Genomic DNA, 23,287 nt, shown 5'->3' on the forward strand with positions numbered 1-23,287 from the left:
TCTGTACCTTGTCCAGACCTCCCAGCTGAGGTACAGCTGGATATATCCAACTACCTAATGGACATCTATTTTGAATGTCTCCAAGAAATTCCAACTAACATGCACCCTTTAGCTGCTCTTCCTCCAACACACCCCAGTTGGATGAATGTCTTCTTCGGCTGGGGCTACCACAACAAAATACCACAGATTGGGTGGCCTGAAGGCCGAGATCAGGGTGCCCCCATGGTCGGGTTCTGGTGAAGGCTCTCTTTCTGGCTTAAAGGAAGCTATCTTCTTGCTGTCTTCACATGGCATAGCGAGAGGAAGCCAGTTCTCTGGTGTCTTTTTATAATGGTCCTAATCCCATCATGAAGCTCCTACCTTTAAGACCTCATCTAAACCTAATTACCTAATTGTCTCCCAAAGATCGCCCTCTCCAAATGTTATCCCATTGAGGGTTAGAGCTTCAATAAATAAATGTGGGGGTCAGAGGACACAATTCGGTCCACAGTATTTCCCTGTGAAAGCATGTATCTTCCTCTCTCATTTTCCTCCCAACCTCATTACACACACAATTCATTGACTTCGTTTTCACAAAATGATCATATACAGAAATGAATCTGACAGCCCCCACATTTTCATCTTTCAGTTATCTGAAATTTCACCATTTGGAAATTAGTTTGGATTAATAATACCAACAAAATGCAAACACATCAATGAAAGCTAGTAAATGGTCACTCATTCACCTCTCAGTGTGAATTAGTTAAATCACAACCTTCAGCTACTCAACAGAGATAAGCAAGATTAAGAAAAAGTATTGATACTCAGGGAAGAGAGAAGAAAATGTCTAATATGATCACTTTGGAGCCAGAACCAGGCCAAGACAGTATAAGGACACAGGTAACTTAAATACTAGGAAAGGGAGAGATGAAGAAGTGGACATTGAAAAGACTATAGGAGAAACTTGGCTCATGTCTAATTTTGTCTAGAGCTAAAGCTGAAGAAATAACTCTTATTTTTAACATTTATTTTCCTCCACATCCTACTTCCAAGATACAGAATTAAGACCAACAATGCTAATACTAATAATACATTTAAACAATTAGTATTTACTCATACAAGGCACTATGCAAGAGTCAAGGGTTGAAAAGGCTTCTGAAGGCTGAATAATCCATAATTTGAACATGTAAAAATATACACTTAACATTATCCAATAAGAAATTTCTTCTAAGCTTCAAAAATTTGAATATGAAATTATTTAACAATGTAGTATGCAAAATATTAAGACTGGAAAGAACCTTAAAAGACACCTAGGAAAAATTCCTTTCCAGAGATACCTTTGGGATATATGCAAGTTGTACGGGTTGTACACAAGTAAAACCCCACTAACAAGAGACTGTACTCATACTCATCTATTAAAATATCAAGTTCACTTTGTTCACTCTGGAAAAGACAGAAACAACACTCTTCAATAGATAATGTGGAATTTTATCCTTTGTAATCATTGTAGAGATCATTACAATATCAATTTTATGTGTGTAAATTTGTTTTAATTCCCACGGAAAGTAATTGCTCCGACTTTTGAATTTCCTGATACTTGTGTGTAAAGTATCTTGACTGTACCTTCCCTACTTAGCTAAGTTCTTTAAAGCAAGGGGATAGAGCTTTCTATTAACCTAACCTCTCACTGTTTATACATTGGACATAGTAGATACGGAGTAAACATCTGATAAAAAATGAATATGTAAATGAATGAATGAATCAACCAAACAGTTAAATGGTCAATAGCCTTCTGTTAAGACTGACTAACCCACACCAAGTTGCTAGGATTGCTTAATTTTGCAGCCCCAGTGAGTTGGGCTGGCAGATGATGGGAAAGGGGGTTCTTAATACACTTGTGAATTATTTGAATAGTCAAAAGTGCAACAATTTAATGTACTTAATGAATATATGTATATCTATTTATTTGCTACAATAGTAATTCACAGTTTCTCTGGAATGCTCAGAATTTGCAAAATATATTATACCATAGGCTGGGCACAGTGGCTCACAACTATAATCCCAGCACTTTGGGAGGCAGAGGTGGACAGATTGCATGAGCTCAGAAGTTGGAGACCAGCCTGGGGAACGTAGCCAGGTGTGGTAGCCTGCATCTGTAGTCCCAGCTACTCAGGATGCTGAGGTGGGAAGATCGCTTGAGAACAGTAAGTTGAGGCTGCAGTGAGCTGCGATCATGTCACTGCACTCCAGTTTGGGTGACAGAGTGAGACCCTATCTCAAAACAACAACAAAAAAACTCCAACTCCTATAAATCCTCCAGACCAATATTAGATGCTTTGTTAAAAGCCAAAATGGATGACAAAAATGAGTGGTCATCAGTGACATCATCAGCTTGTTAATCAGCATAATGGATGTGAGAAATAGTTTCTTGTTGGTTAAATTCATGGATTCATGGATTCAAGAACACTTAAATATTGCAGGGGACCCAATACCCACACACAACGGAGCATAAACATCTCGTATGAGTTGTGGCTGGTATCCCTGGGGGTCGTATCCAAGGCAAACCTTTCAGATAAGGTATGGACACTCCACTAAAGGACAGAGAACTCGGCCTTCAGCATATTGGTCACTTTTGTGGACCACTTCCTAACTGCTTGCCAATAAATGTTTAATAAATGTCTTTCTGAGACTTGCCTTCAACAAGATCAGGTAGATAGATGGTAGAAGAGTAGTTAACTATCATCAACCTCCAACGACTTCTGACTATTATCGATGAACAAGACCCTGTAGTTGGACATGACCAAATTGCTCAGATTAGCTCACAACACATGTGTACAAGGTGCTGACATGTAACAATCCATCAACACAACAAAGAAGAAAATCTATCAAACCCATGGATAAGTGGGGTGTGGGAAGGACTTTTCTGCTTTTGCTAGTGAACACACAGCACCTATGGGACCACTGTGTTTCCTTCATTAGTGAAAAGTAATTAGGTGCCAAGCTGTGCACTAGTTCAGGATGACCAATCGGCTTTATCTACTTGACAATTCAAACTGACTTCCGGTGGTTGAAGAGCTATGATTGGCAGTGCCAAGGGGCAGGTGGGACACATTTCCACAAATAAGCAACAACAATTCTCTCTTGTGCTGTCAAAGGTTAAAACAAGAAGTGGGATCTCCATTTCCATGCAAACTGTCTGCTGGCTGTGGACATATTTCCTAAGCCCAAACTTTAGCAGGCTGAGGCTGCAGTGAGCTGTGATCATGTCACTGCACTCCAGTTTGGCTGACAGAGTGAGACCCTATCTCAAAACAACAACAGACTGAGTGCAAGAGCAAAGGGAATTTCCTTTTTTTTTTTTGAGACGTAGTTTCACTCTTGTTGCCTGGGCTGGAGTGCAGTGGCGCGATCTCGGCTCACCGCAACCTCCATCTCCCGGGTTCAAGTGATTCTGCTGCCTCAGCCTCCCAAGTAGCTGAGATTACAGGCATGTGCCACCATGCCCAGCTAATTTTGTAATTTTAGTAGAAATGGGGTTTAACTATGTTGATCAGGTTGGTCTTGAACTCCTGACAAGTGATCCACCCACCTCGGCCTCCCAAAGTGCTGGGATTACAGGTGTGAGCCACCATGCCTGGCCGGAATTTCTTATTTCAAAACCCATTTGACTGCACAATTGAGGAGCTTCAACCTATTTTTCAATTGCAAGTGATAAATCTGCAATATAAGGACATGCTAAGAGGCAGGCACCGAGAGAAGAATCTAAGAGAATTCCATCAGTGTTTGCTTGTGGACTGACATCGAATCAGCAGTATCTGTCTGTGGGAAAAAGCATTTTCAAAAGTGAAATACATAAAATCTATCTTATTACATATCAGCCTTAATAAACATTTGCAATCAATGTTAATGTGAACACTCAGTCTGAACTCCAATTAAATGAAATGTTGTAATTCCCCCCCACAAATTATTTTTTTTCTCAATAGACCTGTATTACAAAAAAATTGTATTTGAGTTTCATCAATAAAAATTTTGCAGAAAATGTCTTTTTCTCATTATGTAATCATCTACATGAGTACCCACATACCTCGATTTGGTCTCTTTGCCCACAAAGCCTAACGAACTTACTATCTGATCTGTTACAAAAAAATTGTGCTGACCTTACACATAAGACTGTATTAAAAAATGTTTACTGGTACCAATATGTAAATATATGACATATTGCTTTTGTAAAAAGCAATTTTTAAGGCAATATAATTCTATGTATGCAAAAAATTATCTTAAAATACCTATTTGCATTTGTATGCTTGTAGACACACACACACACACACACACACACAAGAAATGTGTGGAAGGAAATATTAAACTGTGGGACAGTGACTGCTTTGTGCAGACAAACACTCCAACCCAGTCTGTTCTCCAGTGTCCAGGGTTACATTTAAAACCTAAATCGGATTTGGTTGCTCCCCTGTTCCAAAGCCCCAATGGCTTCTCACCACACTTCAAAACAAAACAGCTGCCCACCTTGTCAGACACTGAAGGTCCCAAAGCTCTGGCTCCTACCCCTCTCCAATCTCCTTCCTCCAGTTCAGGAAGTCCTTGCTGTACTGGCTTCCCTGTCGTTCCTGCAAGCATTTTTCTCCATCAGGACATTTGTTCCTGCTGTTACCTCCAGCTGAAACATGGATTTTGAGAGTCACAGGCTCCCTCTCCCTCCCCAGGCCTGTGATCGGATGTCTCCTTCTCAGGGAAGCCTTCATTTGTCACCTTATCTATCCAATGCACTATTGTTTTTCTTTTAATCATTAACTGCTTGCTGACACTGTTACACACTTATTTACTATCTGTCTTCCTCTATGAGGGTGCACGCTGCTTCATTCTCTGCTATGTCCCCACAAACTTGAAGAACACCTGAGACACAACGGGTCCACGACTTTCATTAGTTAGGAAGTGAACTAACGAAGAGGCAAGTGAGGAGATAGAAATTCTAATCTTCTTAGCAATCTTTGTTACAATGGGAATGTATCTGTGTACTGTTTATAAAATTAGAGAATAAAAAAGTAAAACAGAAAAGAATTAATGATTTTAAAGGTTTTAGAAAACAAAATTGTTGGCCGGGTGCAGTGGCTCACGCCTGTAATCCCAACACTTTGGGAAGTCGAGGTGGGTAGATCACGAGTTCAGGAGTTCAAGACCAGCATGGCCAAGATGTGAAACCCTGTCTCTACTAAAAATACAACAAAATCAGCTGGGCATGGTGACGGGTGCCTGTAATCCCAGCTACTCGGGAGGCTGAGGCAGAGAATTGCTTACACTTGGGAGGTGGAGGTTGCAGTGAGCCAAAATCGTGCCACCGCACTCCAACCTGGGCAACAGAGCAAGACTACGTCTCAAGAAACCAAAACAAAACAAAACCAAAATTGTTTCTCCCTCAGTTCCCATTCTACTAATGTACTAAAGCTCTTTGTAACTTGTTTTTGAAACCTTTTTTACACACTATCTTAGATATTGACAATGGCAACAAGTAAAAGTGAACTGAAAACAGAAATGGAAAAAGCCCTTTATTTCGACATTAAAGATTTGGAGGTACAGTTTGCTGCACAGAAGTTTTCACTTCTCCACAGTTTCACCAGGTATAGAGTGTGCATCCTTGACATTGAAACTGAAGGCCTTATGGTTTCATCTTGTAAGGCAGATTCCCAAAGAGAATTGGTTTACCTGAGTCCCAGGGGGCTGACAGTGGACAGTTTAAAACATTGGTGACTCTTTATTACTATAAAAGAAAAGGGTTAGATTTAGGCTAGCCAACATGTAAGCCTTTTTATGTCCTAGAACCCAATGATTTCCCATCTCTCTGTAATGGCATGAAGTAAGGCAGATGACTCTAGAAGATCCTCTTAACGCTAGGGCACACAGTTGCACCAGGGCCCTGTCTGGACACTCCTGCCTGATGGCCTGCACCACTGAGCGAAAAAACCTCTCCATCTCCACCAGGGTGCCATGGGGTCAACCAGTGCTGGCCCCTCATCCCCTTCTACTTACCCCCACCGCCGGAGGCTGTCGACGCAGGGGGCAGTGTTCTAGAACATAAAACACAACTGCTTCTGAGGACTAGCACACTCCCGACAACATGGGGATTTTAGGCCGTGCCATACTGTTTGCTACCAGCTTTTTGCCACTTAATTAACATTTGCATGTCATTATTATTCAAAAGCTTAAAAAATACACAAGATGAAAACTGGAAAGAAGGAGAATGTAAACTTCAGAACGGGATATTCTTAACTACCAAAAGAATTTTACACATCTATTGTTTTATATTAACTTTTGAGTCAACATTTTAAAATAAATATTTTGAAAACACATACTAAGGCTAATGGAACATAAAATACAGTTTCTTGTCAAATTTAATATATGTTCAGAAAACCAAGATATAAATAGCAGGCTAAAAATACACAAAAGTATTTTCATCCTTTTTGTGAAACAATTTTGGGGAGTGTATACTCAAGAAAAAGGTATGTAACACATCTGTGATGATTTCAAACACTGCTATGACTTCTCCACCTTCAAAGAGGCAGTTAACACATTTGTAGAGCAGAGAAATCACGCAGTGAATGCGTTCTTACTCAAATTTTAACCTAATCTTTACGTAAAGACAGTCAAAGTTTAAGATTTCTTCAATTTCGGTTGCTGGAACCTATTTGTGCTTGTAACTGTGAAGTGCAAAATTTTTTATTGGTGTGACTTTTGCTACAATGATATAGTTTATTATTATAGTTACAATTAAATTATGAATAGGAATAAATCTTTTCAAGTGATGCTTCAAGCAAAATAAGTACAAGTCAAACAAGGCCTGTTACAAATGAGCAAAAATGTTTTAAAAATGTCTCTTCATAGTTAACACTGACCAAAGTTTCTTCAAAAATCAATATTGATAACGGATTTCTAAATGTACTTTTTCATACTTCCTCTTTGATACAATCGATGGCTTAAGCTACCTTAATTTGTTTCTTTAAACAGCCTCACTATTAAGAACCTAGGTTTTAAAAAACCCTTTATTGTATGCATCTTTACACACGCTGCAGCGCAAGACTCCAACGGAACAAAGAAAAAGACTTCACTCCCCTCAATTATTCATACTACAGACTACTTCTCCTTTTGACCTATAAGAAGGAAAAGTCTTGGAGAAATAGATTCATAACAGACTTGATCAATAAGTCTAGAAGTTCCACAGGACAGCAAGTCATCTATCTATTCCTAAAGAGTTTATCATTGGAATGATCAAATGCATATTCTTTAAGTAAAAACTGGGGAAATAATTTAAGTTATGAAAAAGTTGTGATAAATTTAAAATATGGATGCACTGTTACATGTTTATTTAGCAAAGATGACTTGGAAAAGGAGATTCACATACTTCCACTGTATCCTCCAGGTAAGTTTTCCTTTTCTTCTGCAGACCTCTCCACGTTACAGTCAACTACAGAACGTGGCTCATGTTCACTCGGGGCTTCGCCTTCAGAGGAGTTTGATATTTTGGAAGTGGTACCTTCGTCCTGTGTGCTTTTCAGACCAACCGCTTCTTTCACTTCTTCAAGGATTCCTTCCAAAGGAGTTAAATCACCATCATGTCCTTTTGGAAGAGCGGGGTCCTCAAAGGTGTAAGAAAAGCCATTGCCCTCTGGCCATGCGTCTTCTTTCTGCTGAGGCCCAGCCTGTCTACAACACCTTAAGGTTTCTTCAGGGCCAGAGGATTCCTCAGAAGTCACGCAACTCAAAGTTGCACGGCCTTCTCCGTTTGCAGTTTTCTGAGGACTGGAGACGGTTTTTGCTGTGAAACTGGTAATGTCAACTGTTCTGGTTTTTTTACCAACGCAGGAAAAATCAGACATTTCAAATATGCTTGTTCTCTCCTTCTTAGAAAGACTTCTGCAGCTGAACTGAGCAGGGTTTGACGGCAGCTGAGATTTGGGAGGAAGATTCTCTGAATTCCTTTCCTTAAGATTATCAGGTGAAAAATAGTCATCATATGAATCCCCACAGCTAAGAGCCTCGAGTGCAGGTCCCGCCGTGCGCTGCAGGCTGCCTTCTGACCTACACAGCTGCAGCCTCGGCATGATAGATCTCCTGATGCTCCTCTTTCTCTTGCATTTTTCCTTTGGAGGTGAATGGAAGCCATATGATACTCTTTTTCTCTTTACTGAGGAACTCCTGGGTCTTGAATGTATCAAAAGGTGGCCTTTTGTTGAAGACAACGTAGGAGACAAACGATACTTCTCTTCAAACGTCTCCTGAGACACACCTGCAGCCTGCTTTTGGTCAGGGGTGACTATTTTACCCACAATATTTCTTTGCAAGTTTATTTCTTCCTTTGAAAGATTACTCAGAAATTTCTGAGGACTTGATTTATCAAGGTGAGCGAAAGATGGTGATAAATGAGTATTATTTGTTTTCAATACAAGTGAAGAAATACACATATCACTTTTAGTGTCATTAATGGATCCTCCCAACTTCCTTTCCTGATTTCCACATCCTGAGTTTCCACAAAGATCATCAAAAGACGAGTGTAAGCCACCAGCAATGGATTCATCTGGAAAACATTAACGGGGAGCTAACTTTTAAAAGTGGTTTAAATTATTCTAAATTCAATTTTCAGTTGACCAATAAAACATTACTTTTAAAGTACAGCTATTAGTTAAGAAGACTATTAACCACATTTGGGTTCTTCTCATTTCCATTTAAGTTTTAGGCCAGTATTTTCAACTAGAAAACCTGGGCTTTGATGAGTGTATAGGACAGTGGTGGGGATAGAGAAGAGGGGTAACAAACTTCTAAAAATTTTAGGCAAATTTCCATATGCACGTGCACATTTTCCCGGAAGAGCTTCCATAGTTTGTCGCTAAATTTTCCAGGAGATCAATAATTCTAAAACCTAAGAACGACTGCTGTAAGGTCTAGGGAAAGTCCTAGTCTTGTGTGAAACATTCCCTCAATGAACATAGCTCACCTTTACCTTCCCTGTCTTCCAGTGAAGTCCTCGTATGACACTTATATTCAAAAGTGAGCCATTTGGTAGGTCTTAATGTTTCAACTCTTGTATAGCTTACTCATTTCCTGAGAGTAATGCTAAGCTGCTGCTACCTCCTGAAAATTCTGTACTCCTCTGTACCCTCCGGGCCTTGCCCTTTCCTCCATACTTTATTCTAGGTAAATACAATTCATCCTTCAAAACCCACCTGGGTTGTCAACATCCCTGGGACCCTCCCACTGCCTTTGCCAGGTCTCCCTGGCCTTGCCCCCTCTGCTACACAGCATCATGCATCATACTGCCCCGTGGTTACGTGGGTGTCTGCCCATCACTATGCTATCGGCTACTAAAGGTCTATTCATTTTGGAATGAATATACAGAAGTCTCTAGTCCTGTGCTGGCTCCCCTAGTAGGGGCTTAGCACTTGCTGGTGGAGGGCCTGTGTTTTGTAGAAATCACGCAAATCTGGAGGTAACATAAGTGTTATAAGTCTCTGACTGAAATCACTAAAGTTCTGCTTTAAAAAGGAAGAACATAGGTAACCACCAAAGCTTCCCTTCCGACTGTGCCCCGGGAGGGGAGGGAAGCCCAGTGGGCAGGAGGCACCGTGCGTGTCTTCAAGGCAGTAGTTGGAAATAAGGTCATAAAGCATCTAAAATTGCTTTATGTTTTATCATACTTTTCAAAAACCCGATAAGCAATGTGACATGTCACTAAGACTGTAAACTGTGATGTCAGACTGCCTAAGTTAGAAGCTTGGGTTTGCCATTCACAAACCACATGACCTTGCACAAGCTGTTTGACCTCTGTGTCCTGGTTTTTCACTGGCAAAATGGGATGGTGATGGAACCTACCTCTTAAGGCTAATGGGAGAATAACTCAGATAACAGTGAGTAAGACACTTAGAGGAGTGCCTACAACACAACAAAAATGAAATCAATGTTAGCTATTATTATCACTTGTTTCCAACTTCTAGGAAATAAATGTATCAAGTATAAAATAAAAAGATGGAGACTGTTTAAGAGAAATGGGTAAATAATTCCAGCACACAGAGGTGAGAGTACAAGGATTAACCCTGCACTGAAAAGAGGCTTTGGTTTAAACTTTTAATATCTTGATGCCGTCTTGTGCTTTGTCATTGCTGTGGCTTTCATAATAAATATTCCATAACATCTCAAGCACTTTCGAACACAGTATTTCTAGGGGTCGCTGCTACTTATTTGGGCCCTACTGGGGGCTAGGTGAGAAATTGGTACGAAGAAGAAATGACCATGAACAATTATCATCCTAAGTGACACAAGGGCTCCCACATTAAAAAATATGTATGTGCATAACATGTAACTAACTGCATTAATTCTTACCAATGTTCTTTCTGCTTGTAATTAGAAATCCTCTATTTAGCTCCTCAATTGATTGACGATCTTTACATACTTCACTGACCTCGTTCAATAACATGTTCGTTGTGTTAATTAGACATTGTGTGAAACAACATTTCCTTAGCTCTGACCTCAGTTCTACGTAGTTTAAACTGCATACAGATTAGTTCATATATGACCACAATAATTTTTTTAAATGAGCAATGGATTCTGTAGCAAGAAAGCAAATGCCTAGGGAAAAAAACCTATAGGAACCAAAAAGGAAGTTTAACTCATGCCTTAATTTTATTATAATACCTAATTTCAGGGGGATATTTAGAAGTTCTAGTTTTAACTAATTATTTTACTCATCAGACGTTGCTACATGAAATTCTAAATCAGAACTTAAATATATCACAGAAAGGAAAATAAAAAATTTACCTGAACACAAAGTATCATGTGAAATGTTCAAAGGTGCTTCACACAGAGAGTTACTTGGATTATCGTGAGACTGTTGAATCATTTGGGAAGCTAAAAACAGGACCAAGACACTGCATTAAAGTTTCAGTATTTTTTAGCAGATGAAGCCAGCAGGAAATCCTCCTATTAATCATAGGTGATTCTGTTAAATCCTATAATCACAAAGTTAGAAGGGATCTTAAAGTCAGCTTGCCTAAATATAATCAGAAGCTCAACAGAGTTAAGTGAACACTTCCTGTCTATTTTAGTCTTCTTGTTTGATAATCATGGCTTTTTCTTCAAGGATGCTCACCATAGTTACCTCTAAAACTAGAGCACTGCTTCTCAACCAGGATGACATGGGGTCCCAGCAGATAGCTGGTAATGTCTGGACACATTTGTGGATGTTGCCAGTGAGGGAGAGCAGTGGGTACGTTGCTAGTGTTAGTGGGGAGAGGCAGGGATGCTGCTGAGCTTCCTGCCACACACAGGGCAGTGCCCCCAGCAAAGAATTACCCAGACCCAACTGTCAGCTGTGCTGTGTTGAGAAATCCTAGAGGTTTCATAGAAAACACTTAGGATGTCAATGACTTAACAAATAAGGTCCTAAGTACTATCTTCAAAGGCTGTTCATACAATAGTCAAGAAACAAAAGAAATGTTTGGATCTCATATCCAAAGATATTTTTTAGAGACTCAAAATGATACATTTCTGAGAAAACTTCAGTCAAAAAGAGAATAAACCAAGATAAAGAAGGGAAGCACACATAAAATTTTCAGTTAAGTTTTAAACTGTGCTGGATGCAGTGAAGTAGCAGAATTAACACTGTAAAGTAATAGAAAAAGTAAAGTTTAAGGCAAATTACTTTATACGCATAATTGCACATTGGAACAATTTGGACGTCTACCTGGGACACAGTTATCTTCCTCAATGTCCATTCTCACTTCTTCTTAACAACAGAACTTTGATTTTATCAGTATAGCAATGCATCCCAGTCAAGACTACATTTCAGTCTTGCCTGCAAAACGGGTGGGCATATGACCACATTCCAGCCAACGGAATTAGACAGGAGTATTGGATAGACGTCTGGTAAGGCTGTCAAAGGGAGATGGCTTAGCTGGGAGGCACACACATTTTGGAAGAAAAGTCAGGCAGGCCTAACAGAAAGATGGGAACCTAGTTTCTTAAAGACACCATGGAATGGCATCCCAGCCCTGACTGCCTACTTCTGAACTAGGCAAGACAGAGAAAGGCAATTCTATCGATTTTAAGTCACTGGTTTTTTTCTTTCTTTGTTATATGCAGCCGAAATTAACCTTAACTGATATAGATGGACAAAGGATGTAAAATTAAGAGAGACAATAGTTGATAGCATTACAAGCTGCATTCAGTAAGTCATTGTCAATAGAAAGAAAAGGCACTGAAACTTGCTCCTAATCAAAAGTAACTTAGAGAACAGATCCAGTTTTTCAAGCTTCCGACTGAAAAAGGCTACAGGCTAATGCCATTCAGTTTTCCAAGTATGGAGAAAGAGGCATTCTTATAAACAACTGATGACAATAAAATGGCCCAAATCTTTTGAAGGATAATTTGACTATATCTATCAATAAGCCAGGGGTAGTGGCACACACCTGTATTCCTAGCTACTTGAGAGGGTGAGGCAGAAGTACTTGAGCTCAGGAGTGCAAGTCCTGCCTGGGCAAGACAGTGAGACTCTCTATATCTTTAAAAAATCAAATTCTGCATGTATGAATATTATTGAAATACATGAAGTACTCAGAAATATAAGGATTCACGTAGGCGCATGCAGGGGTTATAACAGTAAAAAGTCGGGGTGGGAAGCTGGAAAGACTTATGTCCAGAGAAAGGAAAATGGCTTAATAAAAAATAAGAACCACCAACCTATATGGTTAAAAAAAGAATAAAAACTGCAGCACGATTTCTAATAAAGAAAAAGTGGGAAAAAATATCCACCAATAGATGAGTCAATATCAAAGCTGCAGACTACTTAGAGCATCTTTAAAAAAAAAATAGGTCTACAACAACTAAGCTGCAAAAAATCCTCCAGGATACTCTTAAGTAAGAAAACAAAGTGCGTAATAATACATATGTCATTATCTAATTTAGGTAATTAGATAATTTACACAGAATCAGAAATGACACCTCCACACAGAAAACAAACCTGTATCTTTTTCATGTATACACAGATATCTGATACACTGAAACATCTGGAAAAACACATCAACTTAAAATACAGGTTTATCCCCAGGTAGAAGAGTATAATTAGGTGAGTATCAAGATGAACTTTTACTATTAGCTACTTTGTTAAATGTTTTATTAAAATGTGCTGAATTATACTTCAATAATTAAAAATTTTAAAGATAAAAGAAATAATGAGAAACAAACTGATTCATTAGACACATTTAATCTAAAGCAAATTCCTTCAAAAGACACGATTCATGGCTGGGCACGGTGGCTCATGCCTGTAATCCCAGCCGTTTGGGAGGCCGAGGCGGGTGGATCACCTGAGGTCATGAGTTTAAGACCAGCCTGGCCAACATGGTGAAACCCCATCTCTACTAAAAATACAAAAATACAAAAAAACAAAAAAAATTAGCCAGGAGTGGTGGCCGGCACCTGTAATCCCAGCTACTCAGAGGGCGGAGGCAGTAGAATCACTTAAACTCAGGAGGTTGCAATGAGCCCAGATTGCACCACTGCACTCCAGCCTGGGTGACAAATGCAAAACTCCATCTCAGAAAAAAAAAAAAAAATTCATTTTGTTTTTAAAAAAGAAAGAAAAAATTCCAAAGCTAATAGAAATTACAAAGGAGCTACAACAAACAGGATTTTAAACTTGAAGAATACTATACACCCAACACACACTTCAAAAATCTTAATGATGCATAACATTTTCTGGAAAACAAAGCCAGCCATGAAATAGGTCAAAATTTGTTACTATCAGGAAACATTAAAATATCTAGGCAAAGAAAAAAAAAAGCTTTCCACCATAATTTAATCACCTATTTGCATAATTTTCATTTTACAAACTGTAATTACTTACAGGTGGGGGAAAGATTTTCCCTTTTCTCCTTCATCTCTTGTAATCTCTTCTCCATTGCGCTGTGGTGACTACTATTAATTTTAATTGTAGGACTATATGTTAATGAACCATTAGATTCAAATAAGAGAATAGGTACATCATCATCTGAAAACAAACAAAAAATCCACTTTAAGATCAAAAAGCGCCTTCATACTTCAATATGATTCCTTTTAAGGAACAACCCCCAACACCCCATTTTCCTTCTTCCCTTTCAACATCATTACCTACTTCTGCTAATATTCTACCCCCACCACCTCCACAGGCAGTGACGTTGCTGCTACAGCTGCTGGCTCACATCTGCTGAGCAACTGCCCTCACCAAGTACTGTGCTAAGAAAATATATGCATTAGTGCATCCAACCTCAAACCCAAACCCAAACTAGTAACCCCACTTAAAAACAAAGACTGAGACACAGAAGTTAAAAGTTGCAAAGCTGGAATGCAATTTGGTTTCTGTTTCTTGTCCCAGGTTTCAGAAACTGCTCCCATTAACCATCGCTCCTACCCTCAACACACACTCACAGACTCAGACATGAACCTGACTGCATGAAGTGGGATCAGCATGGTCCCAGAACCATGAAATTATGAGCTCGTTTTGTGTGGGTGCGGTTGTGTTTTTTTCTGGAATGCTACCTTGCATATGCTCAAGGAGCCCTTCAGTACTTTCATACTCACTCCCAACAAAAAAATACCAAGAATCATTTAATATCTTCTCCTTTGCAACTCTTAAGCCTGAATAATCCTTACTGTAGTTCTGACAATATACAAGTGTACATTAGTTGAATCATTAATACTTAATATGTATGGTTTTTAATTACGATACATATTTGGTCTAAGAAGAAAATTTTGTATCTATCATTACCATGTTGTCAAAATATTTTCAAACACACTGTCACTGATATAGGAAAGAAGGCCAAAGTGACAAAAGTATAAAGAGTTATAGGAGAGTGTGTAATATTGATATGAGGCTAGGAGAGGCCAGATCATAAAGGACCTAGAAAATTGGAGAATATGTTAAATACAGGATTTTATCCTGAATATTTTTCCTTGGGATGATACCAAGAAATTTTAAACCAGGAAGGGGATATCCTTCTGATTTAAGGTTTTCCTCATTGTGACTGCAGCACAGAGATGAACTGTAAGGACAGAGTGGAAGGCAGGGTAAGGAGTGGCTCCTGTGGTGCGGGAGGGATGATCCAGGCATCAGGGGAGAGAGCAGGTAAGGAGAAAACAGAAGAAGTCAAACAACTATTTCAGAAGCAGGGCCATGGTCTTGATGGGCGTTAGCGTCAGGAAGGAGGAGATGTCAAGGACGATTGCATGTTTCTGGCTTGAGCTTCGACGAAGACCAGACAGCTGGTGTGAAGGAAGGACGGACACAACAGGAGAGGCAGCAGGAGGGCTGAGCATGAAACAAATGATGCAGGCCATGTTTCTGGAAAGTTATGTGGCAGCACTACGTAGGCTAACTGTTCTACCCAATTCTGTAGCATTATCATCACAGATTTAAAATAAATCTTGGCCGGGCGCGGTGGCTCACGCCTGTAATCCCAGCACTTTGGGAGGCTGAGGCAGGCGGATCACAAGGTCAAGAGTTTGAGATCATCCTGGCCAACATGGTGAAACCCCGTTTCTACTAAAAATAAAAAAATTAGCTGGGCGTGGTGGCCAGGATGGTCTCGATCTCCTGACCTCCTGATCCACCCGCCTCAGCCTCCCAAAGTGCTGGGATTACAGACGTGAGCCACCGTGCCCAGCCCATAATATTCTTATATATAAGAATATTATTTAAGAATATATACATAAGAATATATATATTTTTTCTAAGACATCTTGTTATAGCACATAATATTCTAAAGTATTTTTCCAAATCACTAAAAGAATGTATCATCTAAGATTTGCCTATTCCGGGTAACAAAACAAAAAGGCCAATTAGGCAAAAATACAAAGTTATATATAAAGAAGAAATAAATAGGTATTTATTTCAATAAGGCTTATTAGCCAAAGTTTGCTTTTCTTCTGAAATCATTCCTGAAAATAAAAAGTTCGACCACCTTGATGAATGGTTAAGACTGTGGTCGATCAGCTCAGCTGCATGGCTCTATTCTGGCTCCCAGTCAAGTCTCCCGTAGCCTCCTGACATTTTGTCTTCTCCTTCCTAGAGTAAAGCTACGATAGCCTCCATCAGCTCTCTCATCCTGAACACCACCAGTCACCATGCAAATTAAACAAGGTGTATGGACACAAATGCAAAGAACTGTATTAAATTTCTTAGCTTACCTAGACTTGTTTTTTGCCTTTGTAGCTCTTTAGCCATTTTCTCAAATTTCTTCTGAAATCTCTTATCATTTTCTGGTGTTTTAAAATTAAAATCTTTGGGCTGCATACATTTACGCTGTGCAAAAAGAACACAAAAATTAATGCTGTATTGCAACTGCTTCAGACAGGAGAAAAAGCCCTTTCGCATACATTTCTGATACCTTTTATAACATCAGTAATAAAAACTTCTGAAAGAGGTGTTTCTTGCACTGTATGTGAATTGGCAATATTTATTTCTTTTTGTGCAATTATAAAGAAAATGGACAGAATTTAAAAGACTGTATAAAAGGCTCTGTATTATGCTTTGTGAGACATTTTCATGATCCTAGCATTCTTAGTTTCCATGAAAGTTCTTAGCCAGTCTCTTTAGATTTTTTGCTATTGTTACCACCAAACCAGCCCAATCTAGTTCAACTTTGTGTATCAAAATGGTGAACTGTTTAATTGCCCTGGCCCCCGATGTGGCAAGTTATGTCACTTGCACATGCCCAGGTGAAACAAGCATGTAACCACAGGTGGAACCTAAGCACTTAGACCAAGGAACGGGGGCCAAATTAAGGAGTAAACACCTGATGGCATAATCTAGGATCCAATCAGATTCAGCCCTAGCATCACCTTGGGACACAACCCAGTCAGATGACGCCTCCCAGCATCACCTGGTTGCAAGATCCAATCAGATCACACTTCGTTTTCTCTGCCTATCAAACTGCCTGAGTCCCCATCTCAGGGAGGCAGATTTGAGCATTTCTTCCTGTCTCCTTGCCAGGCAACTTGCAATAAAGCCTTTCTTTTCTCAAAAGCAAGTGGCATGATCTTGGACTCTATGTGGGTTGGGCAGCAAGCCCATTGCCTGCTTGGTAGCACTATTCTCACATCGTCCTCCCTGCAAGACCATGACGCAGTAAGAAAACAATTTTTATTTTATAATTACCAAAGAAAAGAACCATTATTATTCTTGCCCTACTATCATTAAATCACAGTAGCTCCAATCAGCCAGTAAAACCCCAAAACTATGACTACACTCACAAAAACATGAAACCCCAGGTTGATATCCACAGGAAGGTCGTGGGTTAACTCTACTCTTACCATCCTCAGAGAGGGGAAATGTTTCCTTTGAAACACACCTCACAGTCCCAGCCTTACCCACGTTCTCTTCTTGGAACTGCCCATTGACTTCCCATCTTTAGCCCGGCCATCAGCACAAATACACATACTGAACTTCACATCGATTTTACCTACTAACACTTTTATGCCTGACTTCTTTCTTACAGGACCCCAGGGAAATTTAAGTCGTCTGTCTAGGTTCCTTGGTTTTCAGCTTGAAGCTGCCAGCCCAAACTTGCTTACATAGGGAGCTAGCTACCCATGTAAAAGCTAACTTCTTTTGCTTCAGTCTTATAGAAAGAACTTCTTTTAGCTATTTAAGGCTAATGCCTATACTGGGATCTTGCTCTGTTAGTTATTCACTGATTTATTGACAAAAAACATGATTATATGTCAGGCGCCGGTCTTGCAACCTAGAAAGATCCTTGTCATCATGGAGCTTGTATGCTGGTAAGGAATGACAGAAAATAAACATAATAAGCAAGTAAATTGTATGTGTCTTGGGAGGTTCATTTCAACAGGCTTGGAACCGGCCTGCACTGCTTTCACTAAAGTACCTGCACTACACAAAATGTACTAATTAGGCAGTGGTGCTTTATAGCCACAGGTCCGGGAAGTCTGGGGACAACTGTGCTAGCCTGTCAACATTGTTTATGATTAGTGAGACGAAGGATTTGCCTGGAGGCTCCGCCAGTGGGGCTGGTTCATATAGACTCAGGGCCAGCAGTATACAAGAAGATGCTCCACCTTGTGCTCCCTGGTTCTTTGGTACTGTGCAGATTGGATACATTGTTATTTTGGGGTCCTGTGAATCTTCCCTAGCAACTGTATTCCATCAAACTGACCCCATTACTACAGTGTGTTAGGAGGAGCCAGTCAGCATTGCAGATGAAAAGAGACTCTCATAGTTGGCACAAGTGGGAAGGAATTGCTGGTACAAACAGGGGTGGCAGGATAGGTCTCACAGAGAAAGTAACATCTGTACAAAGCCATAGGGAGGCTGGAAAACGGGTCATGTGTATGGATTTTGGGGGAAGAATGTTCCAGACAGAGGGAACAGATAATGCAATGGCTCTGAAATAGAAACACGATTGGCATGCTTGAGGAACAGCAAGCTGGGCAGGCAGGCGGCAGGCAGGCAGCAGACAGGGTGACGGGGGAGACAGATGCACAGAACCTCCTCAGAGACCCAAAAGAATAAGGCCTCAAGTCAGGTTTAATTTGCAATTACATTTGGAAAAGAGAAGGAAAGGGAAAGTTTTTAGACATGAAAAGTAAAGTGGTAAAGTGTATGAGCAGTCATTAATGCTTCAGATTAGGAAAAATTAAAAAGATTAGTAATATCCAATACTAGTCAGAGTATTAAGAAATAGCTTGTTTTTTCCTTTTTTTTTTTTTTTTTGAGAAAGAGGCTTGCTGTCGCCCAGGCTGGAGTGCAGTGGTGCGATCTGGGCTTACTGCAACCTCCACCTCCTGGGTTCAAGCGATTCTCCTGCCTCAGCCTCCTAAGTAGCTGGGATTACAGGTGTGCACCAGCAGGTCTGGCTAATTTTTGTATTTTTAGTAGAGACGGGGTTTTGCCATGTTGGCCAGGCTGGTCTCAAACTCGTGGCCTCAACTGATTTGCCCGCCTCGGCCTCCTGAAGTGCTGGGACTACAGGTGTGAGCCACTGTATCTGGCCAAGAAATAGGTCATCTTGCATATGATTGGTGGAACTGTTAAAATCAAAATGTGTATGTATTCTGACCCAGTAATTTTATCTCTAGATATCTGACTTGGAGAAATAAACTCAAATATGTGGCATAAGTAATAGACTTAGCAAAAACTGACAGTGACTAAAAGTACATGAATACCGGAAAAGCACAGTCACAATGTATAATGCAGTACAGAAAACTGAGTAGAGTCAAAGCTACTGACACGAAATGGTCAAAACTATATTGTTAACTGGGGAAGAGAAGACAACTCACCAGACGATACACGTAAGATAGCAGAGCCCCTTCATGTCAAGCATGCATGTGTGTGTACATGTGTGTAATGTACTGAAGAAATGCCACCCAGGATACTCATCAAACTGAAAGCTGCTTACTTTGAGGGAGGGCAATCGAAGAGATGTCTGTGTTTACTAAATGTTTTACAATGAAAATATGCACGTACTACTGATGTGTTTTTACAATAAACACTTGATTTTAGCATGTCACAGGGAGTCCAGAGACTGCTGAACACTTTTTCACTTATAATCAGGTAAGACTGAAGAAGTTCATCCATCACCGCATGGGCAAACTATGGCTTGTCTGAGATGAAATGTAATGGGGAAATATCATTTACTGTTTTCAGGAAATGTTATTTCTCCACAGTTATTTCTCCTCTGGTCTACAGGAAATGTCAAGTTCAGTTTGGAGACAGTCATCAAATCCTCCCTCTGACAGAGACGCTCATGTGAAGACAACCTGGCTGTGACGTTTCAGAGTAAACTCTCCTCAGATAAAGAAATCACAATTAGAAATAGAAAGCCGAAAAGGTGGTGGTTAAAATGTGAATTCGATCTCAAATGAAAGCAGTATCTTTAACTCTACAGTTCGTCCTCCGTATCTGCAAGTTCCAGATCTATGGATTCAACCAGTCACGATTGGAAATATTCAAAAGAAAAAAAAAATTAACACAAATTAAAAAAAATACAGTATAACAACCATTTACAAAGCAATCACATTGTATTAGGTATTTTAAGTACTCCAGAGATTACTTAAAGTACACGGGAGGAGCCAGGTGCAGTGGCTCACGCCTGTAATCCCAATTGGGAGGCTGAGGCGGAAGAATCACTTGGGGCCAGGAGTTTGAGACTAGCTTGGGGAACACAGAAAGACCCGTCTCTACAATTTTTTCTTCGGTATACAGGAGGATCTGTGTAGGTTACATGCAAATATTATGGCATTTTATATAGGGGACTTGAGCATCAGTGGATTTTGGTATCTGTGGGGGTCCTGGAACTGATCCTCTGTGGATACTGAAGGGCAACTGTATTTGTACAGCAGATTTTCCTCATAAATGACTTTGCACACTTGGATGTACGTCCATCAGACTTTTGAGATTTTTCTGGCTAAACAGAATGCAGGTATTTTGACTACAGATATAACACATTTCATTCTGAAGTAATTACCAAAGCACCTAAACGTTTGCTTGTCTCTTGGCACCTTTTAGTTTTCCCATGGCCAACCACAGTCTCTTCTATTTCCTACAAACGCTACTGAAGAAGTCATAGGATAAAATAATCTCTGTAATTCACTAAAAAATGCTATGTGAAAAGAATAATATCATCAATAGCATACTTAAGACAACTCTTGAACATATTTCTAGAAGTTTTATTTTCTAAAAATAAAAAATAAAAATGAATAAATTCCTAATTGCCATTATCTACATTGAAATCATGTACTTACTTTTTTTTTAATTAGGCTTGGTAAGTGTTCATTCGTATTAGCTGCAGGGAACAACGATTCATCAATGTGTGCTCCAGCTGTCCTGCATCTGTGTAATTAAATTAAGGTAATCTAATGAGTATTTGTTTCTATTATACATTGACACAGCACTAAATCTGCACATGTATTAGCAATTTTAAAAATCCATACCTAAGTCATTTTAACAGACTTAAAAAAAAATACAACAGCAAATACAAAAGTCAGTATAAATCAAACTTCCCAAAATCATCTCTATCTGGTGTTTAAGTATAAGAGAAGCAAGAGGCAGGTAAAGGAAGTACAATTTTTATGCAACAATTTTTGACTTGTAGCATACTTCAAAATTATTAGTGCACAGACTCATAAAGGTATGAATAAATGCTATCAAATGGATCATTTAATAGTAAACAGGCCATAAAACAGATAATTTAGAGGTAGAAGGGATGTAAAGAAATTGAAGTCAGAGGATATCTCTTTCCTCCAAAATTAGGTTGTCCTTTTTGTTTTTCTGTCCAGACAGCACCACCATCAGCCCCAAGGCCTGGGTGTGCAACCAATGCTCCGCATTGCCAAACCTCCTCCTCCTGCCCTGTGGACACACCTGCCATTTCTCCTGTCCACCTTCGTATCTCTGGATTCCTGTGACCCTTATCCCTTCTTAGCATTTTGTCACTCAAGTCTAAATAATTACGATTTTCTAAATGATCTCCTGCCCTACTGTTTGTTTCTCCTCTACTAATTCACTCCTACATTACTGAAATATTAATCTTAAATTTCTCCCCAACCCAGATAAAAACCTCCTGTCACTCCCATGTTTAGAGCATATTCTCACTCATTCGCTCTTTAAGTGTTTTTATAATAAGGCCTCTATTCACCTCTCCAACTATCCCTCACAGGCCTATCACTGTTCAACATCTAACACAGTTATTTGAAAAAATAAAGTATACTGCAATAAAAAAACACATATCCATATTGATACAGAAATTTCTACAAAATATATTAGGAATGAAGGAAGTTTCAGAAATATGTGCCTCTATATGGCACAGTATGGTCTATGCAGTGTGGTAAGTAACACTAGGGTAGTGAATCTCACCCTGGCGTCCCTGACCCCCTTCTGAGGGTGTGCAGAGTCAATACTATCTTTATAACAACACTAACACATGATTTTCTTTTCCTGTCTCGCGTTATTTCCTCAATATACGATGCAGTGGAGTTTTCAGAAGCAAAATGACATGTGCTATCCCAATACACTGAATGCAGAGGCAGATAAGAGAAGGCAACTGTCTTCTAATAAGCCAGGCATCAGAGAAATCTGCAAAAATGTACAAGTTTAAAAAAGAATATAGTGTAATAATTGTAACCAGAGAAGTACAACCGGCAGAAAAGCAGCAAAAAGTTGCAAAACAAGTATGGTTCAGAGAAAGCTTCAGGTCAGAGACCATCACCAGACTCAACTCTGACAAGGAGGCAGATGTGGGAGGGCACAGATCTTCCACCCGGAAGCAGAGCACAGCCTCAAGCACAGTGCAGCAAAGAGCGCGACATTTTTGGGAAAACATACGCCATTTGTATGACTGAGTGAATGAATGCAAGTTAGGAGACCAGCAACAAAAAAAGAATTTATGTGATTTCAAGGGTTGTACTTTCTAAGCTAATGAGCTTGGACCCTGTCCTGTGGCCTCTGGGGTATGAGGACAGGTGTGAGGGAGGGGTCGTGAGCAGGTCACCGGTCCAGGACGAAGAGGCCAGTCAGGGACTACTGCAATAAGTGAGGCAGGAGACGCTAAAGATTCAGTAAAGGCAGTTGGGGACTAAGATGAGGAGGGGGAATCCTTAACTGAATAATATTTAGACAATAAAAATGGAAGGTTTTTGACCTCTGGTTAAATCTGGTGGACTGTGCACATGCTTTTCTCTTGACCCCCAAAACCCCAATAAAATGACAGTAAAGGAAAACAAAAAGACATAAACCAACAAAAATAAAGAGTAGATAAGAGCTGTCTGGGGAACAGTAATCAAACAAATAAATAAAAAAAGGGAAACCCAAGCCTGGCAGCTGGGGTGGGGAGGAGTCCATCTGGAGCTCAGAACCCGGAGCTCAGAACCGCTCAAGGGCAGGAGGCACAGGTGAAGCCAGAGCACTCAGGGGTGGGGCAGGGGGCAGAGGACAGCAGGCAAAGGGCAGAGGGTGGAGGGTGGAAGGCTGAAAAGAGGCAGCAACTCTCCTTGCCTGTGCCCACTCACTGCCACCCAGTGCCCAATGGGGGCACTGGGACCATGTTCAGATAACTGGAGCCTGAGAAGCTCTGGACTCAAAGGACACCAGGCCAAGCTCAGGGAAAACAAAGTTTTCCATGAAAGGAAATATATTCATGGTTCACTCTGAGATTCAGCCTAACACACAGCTTCCACAGTCATAATGATGTAAACATAAACTACTGATTTAACCAAAATGTATCATGTACACTGCAATCAAGAGTGGAAAGAGCCTGCACATGAA

General features: G+C 40.0%; 1 protein-coding gene across 6 annotated transcripts in view; it reads right to left on the reverse strand.

Moving 5' to 3' along the window:
• The window catches only part of MCPH1 (microcephalin 1), a 241,095-nt gene that overhangs the window by 195,324 nt on the left and 22,484 nt on the right, over positions 1–23,287 (reverse strand). For 3 of the 6 annotated variants that reach the window (XM_025393866.1, XM_025393865.1, XM_025393867.1), the window contains exons 4-8: positions 20,770–20,857; positions 16,195–16,309; positions 13,877–14,020; positions 10,795–10,884; positions 7,388–8,560 (exon numbers count right to left, since the gene is read on the reverse strand). In XM_025393866.1, coding sequence (XP_025249651.1) covers positions 7,388–8,560; positions 10,795–10,884; positions 13,877–14,020; positions 16,195–16,309; positions 20,770–20,857 — 1,610 coding nt within the window. Of the gene's footprint in view, positions 1–5,527; positions 8,561–10,794; positions 10,885–13,876; positions 14,021–16,194; positions 16,310–20,769; positions 20,858–23,287 lie in introns of those variants that run through there. The other 3 variants (XM_025393869.1, XM_025393868.1, XM_025393871.1) reach the window with 2 other exon arrangements.

The sequence above is a fragment of the Theropithecus gelada genome, chromosome 8 (genome assembly GCF_003255815.1).
Source record: "Theropithecus gelada isolate Dixy chromosome 8, Tgel_1.0, whole genome shotgun sequence".
In the NCBI taxonomy this organism is placed as follows: Eukaryota; Metazoa; Chordata; class Mammalia; order Primates; family Cercopithecidae; genus Theropithecus; species Theropithecus gelada.